The following is a 14,125-nucleotide window of genomic DNA, read 5'->3' on the forward strand; positions in this document are numbered from 1 at the left end:
CGACTACAAGCAACGTGGTATTCTCAGCCCGATCACCAAAACAGGTACTGCTTTCCTAATATTAGCACTCTTGTCGAGCTCCGTTCTAAAAAAGCGCCTCTCTTTCACTTTCATTAACCTTTTTATTCTCTAACCATTCAGTAATGAAAGCGCCATCAAGTGATATAAGCCGGAATATTCTGTGTGCGTTATTGGCATCTCACTACGACACCTTTAAAATAATATGGGCACAATACAATCATAATGCCTTTGTTCAGCCATATATAGCTACTGGGCGTTACTGCCAAAGTTAACAATTCAGCGCTTCCTGTTTTCCATTATTTACTCCTACGCCCAAGAGTGCCAGTTTTCATTGCCTGCATTCTTACACGCCGCCCGATCATGAAATGTACCGAGCAAAGGAACTACTTTCTGGCCTCCCGTAGCATAGTCACACTTGAACTAAACTGGGTCTACTCGAAGACACGGGACAAACAAGAGAACGGGGTTATGGGTAAGCGAAACATGCTAACGGAATGTTTCGCCCTGGGGTGATCCCTGGCTTGCAGTTAGCGCGTTATTACGTTGTTCTGTTAAGACTGAACAGCAGCAAGGCACTCTTCAGTCATCGCTGTATTTATTTAAAAGAAATAGCTAGCACTCATACATATCCAACCGTGTTGCTTTTTTTTACATAGCCTGATAACATACGTACTTTTCCGTTCAGTGAACGTTTTCGTTGAACTACAGACGCCGGAAAACAACGGACACAGCTTGAAAATTCATACCGAAACGTTTTGCATTTTAAGCATTGCGGCTACATCGTGGCCGCACTAGTCTTCAGAAGCCATACGAAGATTTCGCCTGCGTTGTGCTGATTGTAAGCACCTCGCTGCAGCTGCTTATCTATGCACTTTTCACATAGTTTCCTGCAGTCTAAAACCAGCCGCTGCCTTTCAATAATAGACAAGGTTGACGCGACTACACTGACGGCCATTACAATAGTTCCATGCCAAGCAAGCGTGTATGTTCACATCCGTCCGGCCAGAAGCGCTGCCAATCTCCTTCTCCGGGCAAATAACCTTTAGCATTTGAATAAGCCGCACACCACTGGTGAAGTTGGGTAGGATGCCGACTAAAGTTTGACATGTCCTTCCCGAAGCACCGCGGAAAATTTTCCAGACAACCAATATTTTGCACTTAAATAAATAACACACCGTCAAGCGACCCTGGTCAGAAGCCCACAAGTTCTTTTTTTATGGGCATCCACTGAGCCGCCATTCAAGATGCTAATCACTGGCACTCCCAGCGTCCTTTCTCACAAGATAGAACAAGCCGCGCCACTGCCGCCACTTGCACTCGAAGCCAGCTGACCACCGACACCAGCCCGATTAGGCGGCGAAGACGCCCAACAGCCTAGCTTGTCGCCCCTAGACTCAACCGACGAGACGTCAGCCAGCCTTCGCTGCTGCTGATTGTAGTTGTTATGACAGTGCGTGCAATGTTGGCAGGGCGGCTGCAACCCGACGGCGGTCAAGATTGGTGGCGGCGGCACGGTCACTACTGACGCAGGAGCCAGGGGCTGCGTAGGAACTTTCAGTTCGAGCTCCGTCCACGCACTCTTGCGAGGTGTGGGCCGGCCGTTCGTCTCCCTGGGCGAGGCGTTCACCGGGGTCGTCGTAGGAGCGACGCTCATAGTCCGACGCTTAGGTGATGTAGAGCCGCCGTTCGGAATCTCCGTGTTCCCCGTGACGTCCTTGATGACTGCAGTGCCAGGCGCGTTGCCTGCCGTCTGTGTCGTGGGACTGACACCAGCTGTTGGCTTCGTTGACGTCACGTTGCCTCCTCCGTGTGGTGGAGGCGTGTTGGACGGCGAGTGTTTGGCTATCTCTTCGTACGTCACCGGCGAATACACGGAACGGGCCCCGACAGAGGACTTGCGGCGCTTGGACTCTTGCTTTGTGGACAGGGCAGTCGAAGCATCCGGGTACCGCCGGTTAACGTTTCCCTGGCCCTTCTTTCCCTGGAGCCAGTAGGTTTTCATGGAGCCTTTACCCTGTTATGAGATCAACAGAAGCAATAACAGCATCAAAATGGGTTGGGATGTTTTGTTACACTTTCGTAACTTTCCTGGAGTCAAAAAATTGAGATAACAAAGAGAGTGCACAAAACATTATAACATCTCGCGTCCATGTGGAGGGGTGGTCAAAGGTTCGCAGGTTGTTATCTCATCCTATCGCAGCATGCGTGCGCACTTTTGCATATATTTGCATATATTTGATGAAGCTTAAACTGTAAACGCGGCCTCATTCCGTCCTTCTATTATTGTGCGACTAATTGTGCTACTGTTTTCTTCGATACGACGCTCCTGCTTCGTAAAGACATGCGTTGATCAAGGAAAAAGAGTTTTTTTTTTGAGATAATTCGCTAAGTTGCGAGCCATGTTAACGTCGTTAGAGAAATTCTTCCTTCAGTAATGCAGCAGAAATCAGGTCAGTAATGCAGCACAAATCAGAAATGCTTTTCAACTGGACAAGATCTTGCTTATGCCGGTTGTCCCAGCTATCTTTAGGCAAGGGTTTAAAAATGCAATGTTATAGGTTCAGTTGCAAATCAGTTGCATATTGCTGACAGCCACCTTGCGCACTATAGACAATTTTTTTGTTTTGTAATTAATTCATTTGTTAAATAGGATTTTACAACTAAATTGCTAAACATTGACTTTAGGCCGGAAATGGAATTTGCAAATTTCAAGAGCGTCTTCACAAACCCCCATTGCATTATTTGTGATAGAGTCTCACGTCTACCATTTTTGCAAGCTGCAAAGAAAGCCCGCGAAATAACAACACGTGATTAGCGCATTCGGGCGCCGCGATTTTGCTGCTCTCAGCCGTGGTTTGAGCGAACGAAATCAGCTGCGACCGCGATTCGCCGGCTCAGTTGCGACGGTAGGCCGATTAGTCGGCGGGGGTTTCATGGCCTGCGCTCGCTACAACTTGCACCGTCGCGTGCACCGACTGGATGACGCGGGCCAAGACCACCGCCAACTTACCGGCCTACCGCTGCAAGGGATCCGGCGAGTGGCAGCCGCAGCTGATTTCGTTCGTTGATACCACGGCTGAGAGCAGCACGATCGCGGTGCGCGAATGCGCTACACACGTGTTTTCTTTTTTTTTTGCATTTCAGAAATCAATGATGAACATTTGAACATTACTGCTAGTGCGTTGTTTATTCATCTAACAATGCGCATGGTGAATGTTTTGGACTGAGTTGGAGCTGCATTCAAGTTTGCAGCAGCTCGCTGGGCATTCCAGATGAGTGTGTTTTGGTGTTACGGAACCGCGGAATGTCCAACCGCAGCATGAATTACCTTATATTCCTGTGCGGAAATTGTGTTTGCGCTTGGTGAATTGTTATCCTTCAAATGAAAAGCCACAAGAACTGCTTGGTGAATTGGAAGGTCACAATTACGTACCTTGACATCGACGGTACCGCGCTCCTGAATCAGCCACTTTGATTCATCTAGTAGTTCCTTTGTCTTCTGACTGATGTGAACGCGCAGGGCCTGCGAAATTACAATTTATTTCATACTGTTCAAAGGCATGTCTTCTGTTATATATATTGCGTACATATATATATTGCGTCACAACGTATACTTATGAATCCTTATTATACTGAATAAAATTCATATAAAAAATATTCAAGACAGTGGAAACATTTGCGTGAAAACACATTACTTTCTTTCTTTACTCATTAAGTCTCTCCAGATTATGTAAAATTGTGAGGTATCTGTCATTTCTTGTACCCATTCCGAAATGAGAAAGCGCTTTACTTTCTAAACGTAATTAAGGTGGAAGCTGCAGAGCACTGCCAAAGCAAACGATATGCTAAATTAACACACCTACAAGCGGCTTACTGTTTCTCCTTGCCGTCTACACAGCATAACATTCAACGCTTATATTAAAAACGGGAATAGCGAACGAATGTAGAAGTGCCTAGTTTTAGAATGGCATGGAACACAAGGACCAATTATTCAGTCAGTAATTATAGCCTATCTATTTGCCACTTAAAAAAATGGTTTGTTGCGAGGCACTCCATTTCATTAAGTGAAAAAGTCCGTTCAATAAACCCTTCGATACAGTTCAAGTACCTTCAAGCCATAACTACTGCATGGCGCTCTTTACGAAGTCGGGTCACTTGCCCCCCTTCAGCCAATAGAAAACGGTTTGGTAACTTGAATTAAGTTATCATGTACCAACATTTATCCAAGACAAATAAAGCGAACAAATCCACGTGGTTACAGTAAGTCCTACCTCACTCGTGCTTTCCATTCGCGATGCCGTATTGACGGAATCACCGAAGAGGCAGTACCGCGGCATCTTCAGGCCGACAACACCTGCCACCACTGCGCCAGAATGAACACCTGAAAAAAAAATATTTAGTCGGTGAGCCTCAATGGTGCAGTTGTGAGTAGTAATAATCACATGTGACAATTTATTGAAAACTTTTGTGTAGGACATGGTGACATTCGTAAAGTGCAAGTGTTAAAAAGGTGGTAAATTGTGAGTAATATAGGCTTTAAATAACATTTTTACGTGACCACAGCACCAAGTGATACATAATTTTTTGGAGTTCAGAAAAGCTATAGAGATAGCAAAGATTGAATAATTAGCCTAATGGTTCGTTGATGCGTTTTTACCCCGAAAGCAACACCTTCGCATGGTGTTCACCAGAAGGAAACTAACTATCATCACGGGAGCCGTATTTCTAGTTCAAACATCTCAATAATTTAATTATCGAAAAACTGCTTGGACATATCTTTTGCAGCACGGATACAGTATTTAATATGTACAGTTTTGTCTGAAGATATTGTTGCAGTGTGGCAAACATGAATGTAACGCATAACAACATCCGTATATCCGTCGCAAAACGTTCTTCTATAATTTTTTTTTATTTTGCTGTCGTAGGCTAGACTATATACTTTCCCACAGGATGCGAGACATTTTTTTCCAGCTTAGAATTGGTGCACAACAAGAAAACTGCTTCTGAATCACACCACTTATCTCTCAACGCATCGTCAGGCCTCTTAGGGCTGCACAGGCGCCAACAGCTTGACTGAAAACAACCACCGTCGCACGTCACACTTATATTGGCCATATCATAAACCAGATGGTGCTAACAAACTAGACAAATCTGCCTTCCCGACCAGCGAATGAATGCCGCCGCATCAAAAAATACCAGACCTGCGCGGAAACCACAGCACACTCACAGCGATAGCTAGAAGAGCGGCCTTTCTAGAGCCCGTTGTAAATGCTCTTGGGGCTACTAGGAAAAAAAAGGCCGCCCCAAGGTGATGTTCGCGTTCTCGGGGACTGTTCGGTGCCGGAGAAAGTACGAAAGGTACTGTGCCTGGGACCGAATTTCGCCATTGAACTCAATGTGCCTCCGGCGGAAAAAGTTGCCTATTCTAGGTCCATCTCACGGTTCGTTCCAGCGGGGAGCAAACAATCTGTGTGTCAGATTGTATCGATGCTTGTGCACGGTATTCCACCGGGAATAAGCCCTCGCCTGTTAATTTGTTACTAGGATGTTTGGCGCGTGAGGGACTGAGAGTGTGTGTCTCGGACAAGGAGGGGATGTTTGTGGTAATGTCGGAAGGTGTATTCACTGAGAAGTCGGAGGCGGCGGTCTTGAAAAATTTTAACCGCATTGAAGTTAAGACAGCAAAAGTGAAACAGCAGGCGCTCACTTTGCTGCAAGAAAGTAATCTTGCCCGTCTGTACTCTCGAGTTAAGAAGGCGAAAGGCTTAAATTTACAGATATTTTTCTCAGTAAAAACCCACAAACGAGATTCCCCGTTTAGGGCTATTATTTCAGAAAGAGCAACATGGCAGCACGAAGTGTCGGGTTACCTACAAGCACAACTTGAGTCCTTGAATGTCCGTTTTCGGTGAAGAGTTCAGAAGGTATCTATGAATTTCTCAAGGATCATAACCCTGGTTCCTGTGACGCTTTTAGCATAGATATCGAAGATATGTTTTATTCGATACCTCACAGTGAAATCATGCGGGGGGTTAAGTCTTGTATTGTTGACAATAATGACCAGCTGATCTTTATTGACAAGTGTGGTACTTCTGTGGAAAGTTTTTTGGGAAATGCTGTCGTTTTATTTGCCATCCATGTTTGTTGAAAGGAGTGGGAACTTTTTTGCACCGAAATAAGGAATCTGTATTGGGTCGAGGGTGGCACCGATCCTAAGCCATATTTTCCTTAGCCGCGTTGATAATGCAATCGCCAACAGCTTAGGCAGTTTGGCCTTACAGGTTTTCCGATATGTTGACGATTTTTGGGTCATCACTGAATGCGACAGTCAGCATAACAGGGTAGATAGTATTCTAAAGATTTTTACGGCATGCGGTATTGGACTGGAGTTTACTTCTCAGCTACCCGCTGACGCAGACCTCTAATTACTGGATATTAAACTCAGATTTAAGAAGGACCACTTGTGCTGGTTATATAAGCCACGCTCTGTAAAGGCCATATTGAACTTTTCGAGTGGCCATTCTAAGACGGTGAAATCCGCCATCGTGTACGCGGCACTGCGCGCCGTGCTCCAGAAAACGTACAGTCATTCTCTAAAGGAGAGTTTCATGAGCCAGATAGAAAAATTTCAGATGATCGGCTATCCGGAAACGGAAATCGTGAGAGCCTGCCATCATCTGATCAAGTAGGTCAAGGGTGCCAATAAGGCAAAAAAGACAACAGAGCAATTACGCAAGCAAAATAGGCTGGTGGTTGTACCTTATGTACATAAGTTTTCGCACTACCTGAACAATGTAGGGAACAGATGTGGGGTGCGCCTGGCCTTGTCTGCCCCTAGTAAACTCGCGACTATCTGTTCACGTTCGCATAAGAAACTATCGGGGGTTGGCAAGGCTTGTAATTCTTGTTCCAAGAAGCAGAAAGATAGATACATTAGATGCAATTCAGGTGTTGTACACAGTTTGCCGTTGTCATGCGGCGTGTTTATATTGGCCAAACCGGACGATATGCAAATATTAGATTGAGAGAACGTTTGTCATCATTAAGGGCTGCAGGCGGTCTACACCTGCCTTCAAACAGCAGAGAATGTGATTGCGAGCCGATGACGGGGAAAACAGATTGTTTGTTCCGCCATAACCATCAGAACACGAGGGAGGTTATGGAGACCTTGGTCATAGGCAGAGAAGGTGAAAGGTGTATAAGCCATCCGTCGGTTGCCCTTAGCGAAAAGGAGGTGCAATTTCTTAATCGAAACTTGTCTTGACTGGCGCCGGATTAGGTGGCGTCACACGTTTGTTTGTAAGTGTCTCTTGTTTTGTATATAAGATTTTTGACGCACTTTGGTGTTCCACGTGCGCTGAGTAATTTGGTTATCACCTGGATGACTCTGATGCACACGCGCACTTGCTCGGTCGATAGCGGGTTGGCCTCTGTATGTATTTATTCGTGTCCTTCCTTTCAATAAACTTTAGTTGAGAGTCAGCGCTCATGTCGTCACATCCTTGGTCTGCGTCCTCGTCTTCCACATGCGTCTTCGTCTGCGTCCTCGTCTTCCACCACGTACATCGTATAATTTATTTATCGACAACGTATGTTCTTTCTGCTAATTACAGCGCGAAAGAGCCGCCGGGAATTCGTTGTTCAATGCTGAATGTCTTTTTTTTTCTTTTTAATATTGCAGTCAAGATGTACACAGAGCAGTAGGACAACGACGTGTGACTATACTGTGATGCTCTAACTTCAATAATAATGACATTTTTTCGCAGCTTACTATACGTGCTCGAATCCTCCAAACTCATACCAAAAAAAGAAAACGTACGTGTGTGGTTCACTACGACATAGCTTATACAAAGAGCTTCTACAAGGTTATTTCTGAAAATGTCTAAGAGCCCCGTCAGAGATAACAATAATCTGCGGAATCAAAATTTTATGTTCGTCATAATTAACGCTCTTTCAAATAAATGTGCGGCGGATATTCATAAAGAAATGGCCACTTTTCTGTAAAAAGAATATTTTTGTTAGTACATAATTTTATGGCTGTTTTAGTTTCGCACAAACCCTCTTCATTTCTGCTCCTAATTGCGTTACCTACTGAACACATTTCTTAACACTGCACTATCTTTCTAATTCATCAGTATTGTTCGCCGCGCGATAATTGAACCAGTTGACAACGCTGGTCATTCTATCTCTTTTTTACGTATCGGTGAGGAGGAAAGGCGCCACTATATTCAACATTTCTTGTTGTTTTGCTGTTAGTGGAGTATATCAACAACTCGTGATCTGTAGCAACATGGGAAAAAAAGTAGGTCGATTCCACGAAAGATCGAAAAAGGGTGTATATTTGATGTTTCCGATTTTCCTGATAATTTTGTATGTTGTGCACATATGATTGCACAGCACGAAATCGCAGTTCGTTTTCAAATAGAAATTTTTTTCAACGCAGCAAAATTCGACAAGTGTCGCCGGTTGACGACGACCATTTTACGAAGAATGCGTTTTCGTAACTTCGCAATCATGCTGGCAGCCACTGAAGCTATATATTACAAATATCTTTCTTTTTGGCGGAAGTAGAAGTAAAGAGGAAATAGATCTTATCATTTCATGGAATTCTGAGTAAATTATGTATTTTTAAAAATTCACGGAAAACGCTACGTTTTTGAAATCAGTCAAATTTGGGACGCTATGACTACTTCTGTTAACATCTTAGCTTGTTCATATTTGCAATATGAATAGGCCTTTATGTGAATAATGAACCTCTGCATTTGTATTTCTCTAATAATTTTCAAAGTAGTAAATTTTCATGCTCGAAACACCAAAAAGAGAAAAGTGCTCCTCCATTCAAAAATCTATAATAAAAAAAACACAATCTCAATTTTGTTCAAAGTCCCCCAAAATGTTCTCAAAGGACTGCAGAATGATATTATGAAAAAACATGTTGCATCATTTTTATTAGAACAAAAGCAGAAAATGTCAAACATTGTGTTTCCAGAGCGTGGTGGCCACTGCGTAAAGGACATCTCTAGTAACAAGAAAATATAGTAACACGTCTTTTTTCTTATCTGAGCTACGCTAAACAGCAGTAATGATCTATTGTTGGAAAGTGGGAACTGTTTTGTAAAGAAAAAAAAGATCGTTCCAATTAAATGCATTTGAGACACCACTTACATTCCTCGTCGACGGGCAGCACGGACATTTTCATTCCTCTGGATAATTTTTTTTAGTAAATGCGCTTATATAAAAGTAACGAAGCTAAACGCGAAATATGTGTAGCTGAGTCGATCATGCATCGTAAGAATGTGAGGAATCGCAAATGGCGGCAGTGGTGAACGGCGAGTACCGCAGTGTAACCTAAGCACAGCAGCCACACATTGTTTGCCAGGCTTTGTCGCTATGCACGAGAAAAAGCTGGGGTGTCGATTGCGTTGGTTACACGATACATTTTTCACCGCTCGTCGCTCTCCCGCCCGGTCTCTGGATCCGCACCGTGCGGATCGTGTGGCGGATCGAGTGGCCCGCGCTACAAGCACTCGTGTAAACGGAGTAGCATGCGTTAGGCGGACAGGTGCAAAGGGCGGCGCGATGGACGCCCGCCTGAGCAGACGACAGCAACGAGTACGGCTGTGCCAGTCAGCCAAACACCACCTGAGATAGAAGTTAAGCATCCAAATTGTGCTTCACTTTGATGCGATCACTATCCTACGCTCTGAAGGTGGCTATGGGTAGGCGTTATAGCCATGGCCGAGATTTTGTACGGACTGCCTCGTGGTGCACAAAAAGAAAATTCCGCTGCAGCAGAATTTTCGTTACGTAGAAGATATCGGATCGAGACTCTTTTGCGGAGGGTCATAAAGCAGGATGCGCGCTCAATTCAAGAGGAAAACCAGATCTGCCAGCACTCCTTCAAGAGAAAGAAGGATACGCAAAACAAAGCAGATGCAATGCAAACAAAACGTGTTTTGTCCGTGGCCAGAACTGCTGCCACCAATCTTCACGTAATCGATTCTTTTTAAACTCTGCATTGATCACATAAGGCTTGACAACGTACACATTTGGGCCAACAAAAACCACACCTCTTGGCGACCACTCTCCAGAAATTCATCTCCATTCATGAAGAGACCTTGGCTTTTATACCAATCTCTCAATTCTGGCACAGTACATCATCATAAGAGACGCATGGAGGGAATGCGTTCTTTAGCACTCAAGATATGAATTATACTCAACTGAAATAGATGAAAGAAAAGGAGGCTACAACTGAAAGTGCATACTGTGGACTGAGGGATGTCTAACACTGGCGTGAAGTCGCAAACCACGCGAATGCATTTAATTGGAACGGTCTTTTTCTTTACAAAACAGTTCCCAATTTCCGACCATAGATCATTACTGTTGTTTAGCGAAGCTCAGAAAAGAAAAAAGACGTGTTACTGTATTTTCTTGTTACTAGAGATGTCCTTTGCGCAGTAGCCACCATGCTCTGGAAACACAATGTTTGACATTTTCTGCTTTTGTTGTAATAAAAATGATGCAACATGTTTTTTCATAATATCACTCTGCAGTCCTTTGAGAACATTTTGGGGGACTTTGAACAAAATTGAGATTGGGTTTTTTTTATTATAGATTTTTGAATGGAGGAGCACTTTTCTCTTTTTGGTGTTTCGAGCATGAAAATTTTCTACTTTGAAAATTATTAGAGAAATACAAATGCAGAGGTTCATTATTCACATAAAGGCCTATTCATACTGCAAATATGAACAAGCTAAGATGTTCACAGAAGTAGCCATAGCGTCCCAAATTTGACTGATTTTCAAAAACGCAGCGTTTTTCGTGAATTTTTAAAAATACATAATTTACTCAGAATTCCATGAAATGATAAGATCTATTTCCTCTTTACTTCTACTTCCGCCAAAGAGAAAGATATTTGTAATATATAGCTTCAGTGGCTGCCAGCATGATTGTGAATTTACGAAAACGCACTCTTCGTAAAATGGTCGTCGTCAACCGGCGACACTTGTCGAATTTTCCTGTGTTGAAAAAAATTTTTATTTGAAAACGAACTGCGATTTCGTGCTGTGCAGTCATATGTGCACAACATACAAAATTATAAGGAAAATCGGAAACATCAAATATACACCCTTTTTCGATCTTTCGTGGAATCGACCAGTATGTTTTAATGGTAGTGGATCAAAAACTGTCGTCCGCTTCACGTTCTTGCCTCTCTGCGAGAGAGAGAGAGAGAACTCTTTACTAAAAAGCAGAGAATTTATATAGCCGGCGTATGCAAATCGCTGTCTTCCTACTCTGCGAGGGGAAGCGGATTGGGGACTGAAAGACAATGAAAGAGAGAGAAAAAAATGACATAAAGTGTTAAAATAGAATGAAAATAAATAAAAACAAACCGAGTTTTTTGTCTCCTGGGCAGGGACGTGCGCTGGCAGAGTCTCTCATTGCGGAGTTTCAAGGTGCAACTAGCATTTCTCGAGCTGACCGATACTGTCTAAATATGTGAATAGAAGTTTCATCACACGCCTCTGTTGCGTGAGGCAGGTTAAAGGAATCAAGACACAGTCAAATGATATAGTTCTCTGGGTTACCGAATTAATGTAATGTTCATAGAGCGCACGCTCATCGGCATACGCTCGACACTGAAATAAAATATGTTCCCCAGTTTTGATGGAGTCGCAGTTTTTGCAGTATGGGCTTGCCGCTTGGCCGAAGCGGTACCGTAAGCTGTTTCCACAGGCAGCGTTTAGGCGAAGACGATGGTACAGAGTTTCCAGATTTCGAGGAGTTCCGGATGGGAGTCATGTTCTGAGATATGGGTCGATTGAGTGCAGAAATGCATAAGGATGTGTTGGAAGGTTCCAGAGCCGCTTCTTTTCTTCAGAAGCAAGTCGTTTAGCAAGCTGGGAAACATCAGATTTGGTGAAATAAGGTAACCTATAATTTCTGTCTTGAAGATCTTCGCATGCCGCTTCATGTGCTTTTTCGTTGTCCAGAATACCGCAAGGAGCCGATGTTTACTGAAATGTGATAAAGTGGCCTGAGGTACTAGCCAAGTGGTGTAAATATGTTATGTCGAATGAAACGGGATGAAAATTTGTTTCCTTTAAGAAGTTGAACAATATCTGTAGTGCTCCCTTGGAGTCGGTGAAGATTACCCATCGGTCAGGCGTATGGCGCAAGATATAGAGGACAGCTTCTTTCATGCTATGAAGTTCTGCTGTCGTTGATGATGTCCTCCGCTGTAGCCGATAGAAGAGCATTTGTTTTGTAGAGAGGGCATGAATGTCATGGAAGGATGTATTTTGAGTCGTTGAGGAGTCAGTGTAAATATGAGAGTGCTGAGCATAGTGATCGCCTAAGTAGATGAGCGTAGTCTGCAGCTGTGCGGTCTGTGAGATGCATTCCTTTGCTCCATCGATGCCATGTACAAATTGTTTTATATTTAGAGGCGAGAGTGTCCAAGAAGGAGATGTTGCAGGAATTGCTTTCTGTGGCTGACTAATAGGAGTAAGTTGCAGCATTCGCACAGCTAGGCCGAATGCAGAATTTATGTCGGTTTGATGTGCGCGGTACAGAAAATATTTCTTCCCTTGTAGGAGACGTCGAAGATGAGTGCTCATAGTGTCTTGGGTAGAGATGACATCTAGATGGAGACATCTTGATTTCGCTACAGTTCCCGAGGCCGATGAGTTCTTCGGGAGACCTAGACATATTGGTAGGCAGCTGTCTCGTGTGGCTTCTAGAGTTCTCGTGTTTGCTGGCGATAACTGGTGAAGCACCGGTAGGCAATAGCGCAAGGTTCCTTCAATATATGGTTTCTCAAGCAGTACAGTTGAGCGGCATGTACATCGCATTCATTTTCCCGCTATGAATATGAAGAGTTGCGACGCTGCTGCTATTCTCGCTCGAAGTTTCTTCACCTAAGGAGACCAGGAAAGATTTCTGTCGACGACTATTCGCAGAATTCGCTGAGACCGTACATAGGTCAGAGGCCGTCCACCGAGAGGAACAGGATACTTGCTCATTTTCTTTCTTGTGAAAGCGATGGCTGTAATATTTTGTGGTGAAAGGTGCAGACCTTGGGGAGCCCAATCCGTGGAGAGGTTCAGTGAAACTGTTTGATGTCGTTGCTTGGTGATGTAACACTAACTTGAAGCGCTCCAGATTCAGACGCCATCGGCGTAAATCGTGACATGTACTCCTCGCGGCAATGTCGTGGTTTCGTGCATAGAGGTAAGGTTGAAAAGGAGCGAACTGGGTAGAGCCCCGTGGGGTACGCCCTTCTCTACTGCATAGAACTGTGTGGTGCCGTTTGGAGCGCTCGTATATATTTTCCACTTTTTTAAATAGCTCTCAAGTTATTTGTATAACTTTCCTGCGAGACAAAGAATGTCCATGGCTGCGAGAATGGCATGGTGAAAGACTGAGTCAAAAGCTGATTTGATGTCAAGGAAAACAGCTATCGGGATGTGCGAAGCGAAGAGGTCCCCAGCGAAGAGTTCATTGCGGCTTTACTAGGAACCATGCCAGTCGTTTGTGAATGATCCGCTCCATGAGCTTGCCAACGCAACTCAGTAGGGCGACGGGCCGGAAAGAGGCGTAGCTTGTTGGCTGTTTACGAGGTTTTCAAATAGGCACAATTTTCGTCAGCTTCCATTCTCCGGGGACATCACCAGACATCCACGAAGATTTATAATATTCTTGGAGTCGGAGACGGGAAGTGTGGGGTAGCTTTGCGATGGCTTTATGGGTTATTTCGTTATGAATGGTCGATGTGTGCCTGTTTGATTTACCGATAGCAGTGTTCAGTTCTTCAACTTTGAAAGGCAAGTCCAATGCTGGAACTGCCGCCCGTGAATCACTAGACTGAGACTGATTATCTGCGAAGGAGGTCCAAGACATTGAAGTTGCTCATAGGAGTGTGCAGTATCTTCCTGGGAGTTCTTTGGGAGATGTTCGGTCATGCAGAGAGAGTGCGGCGAAAGGGCGAAGCTGTTAAAGTGGCGTGCGCATACCTCTAAAGAACAGCCATATTTTGGCGACAGGTTTGCCAGCTACGTTTCGCCAGCATTTTTGCCAGCTACGTTTACCCAGGTAGCGTTGG

General features: G+C 44.2%; 1 protein-coding gene across 1 annotated transcript in view; it reads right to left on the minus strand.

Moving 5' to 3' along the window:
• Nucleotides 1-541: 541 nt before the first annotated feature.
• The window catches only part of LOC119383701 (soluble guanylate cyclase 88E), an 84,232-nt gene continuing 70,648 nt past the window's right edge, over nucleotides 542-14,125 (minus strand). Inside the window, exons 11-13 of the mRNA XM_037651971.2 lie at nucleotides 4,293-4,402; nucleotides 3,455-3,544; nucleotides 542-2,035 (exon numbers count right to left, since the gene is read on the minus strand). Coding sequence (XP_037507899.1) covers nucleotides 1,298-2,035; nucleotides 3,455-3,544; nucleotides 4,293-4,402 — 938 coding nt within the window. The 3' untranslated portion in view covers nucleotides 542-1,297. The remainder of the gene's footprint in view (nucleotides 2,036-3,454; nucleotides 3,545-4,292; nucleotides 4,403-14,125) is intronic.

This window comes from Rhipicephalus sanguineus, chromosome 2 (genome assembly GCF_013339695.2).
Source record: "Rhipicephalus sanguineus isolate Rsan-2018 chromosome 2, BIME_Rsan_1.4, whole genome shotgun sequence".
Lineage (NCBI taxonomy): Eukaryota > Metazoa > Arthropoda > Arachnida > Ixodida > Ixodidae > Rhipicephalus > Rhipicephalus sanguineus.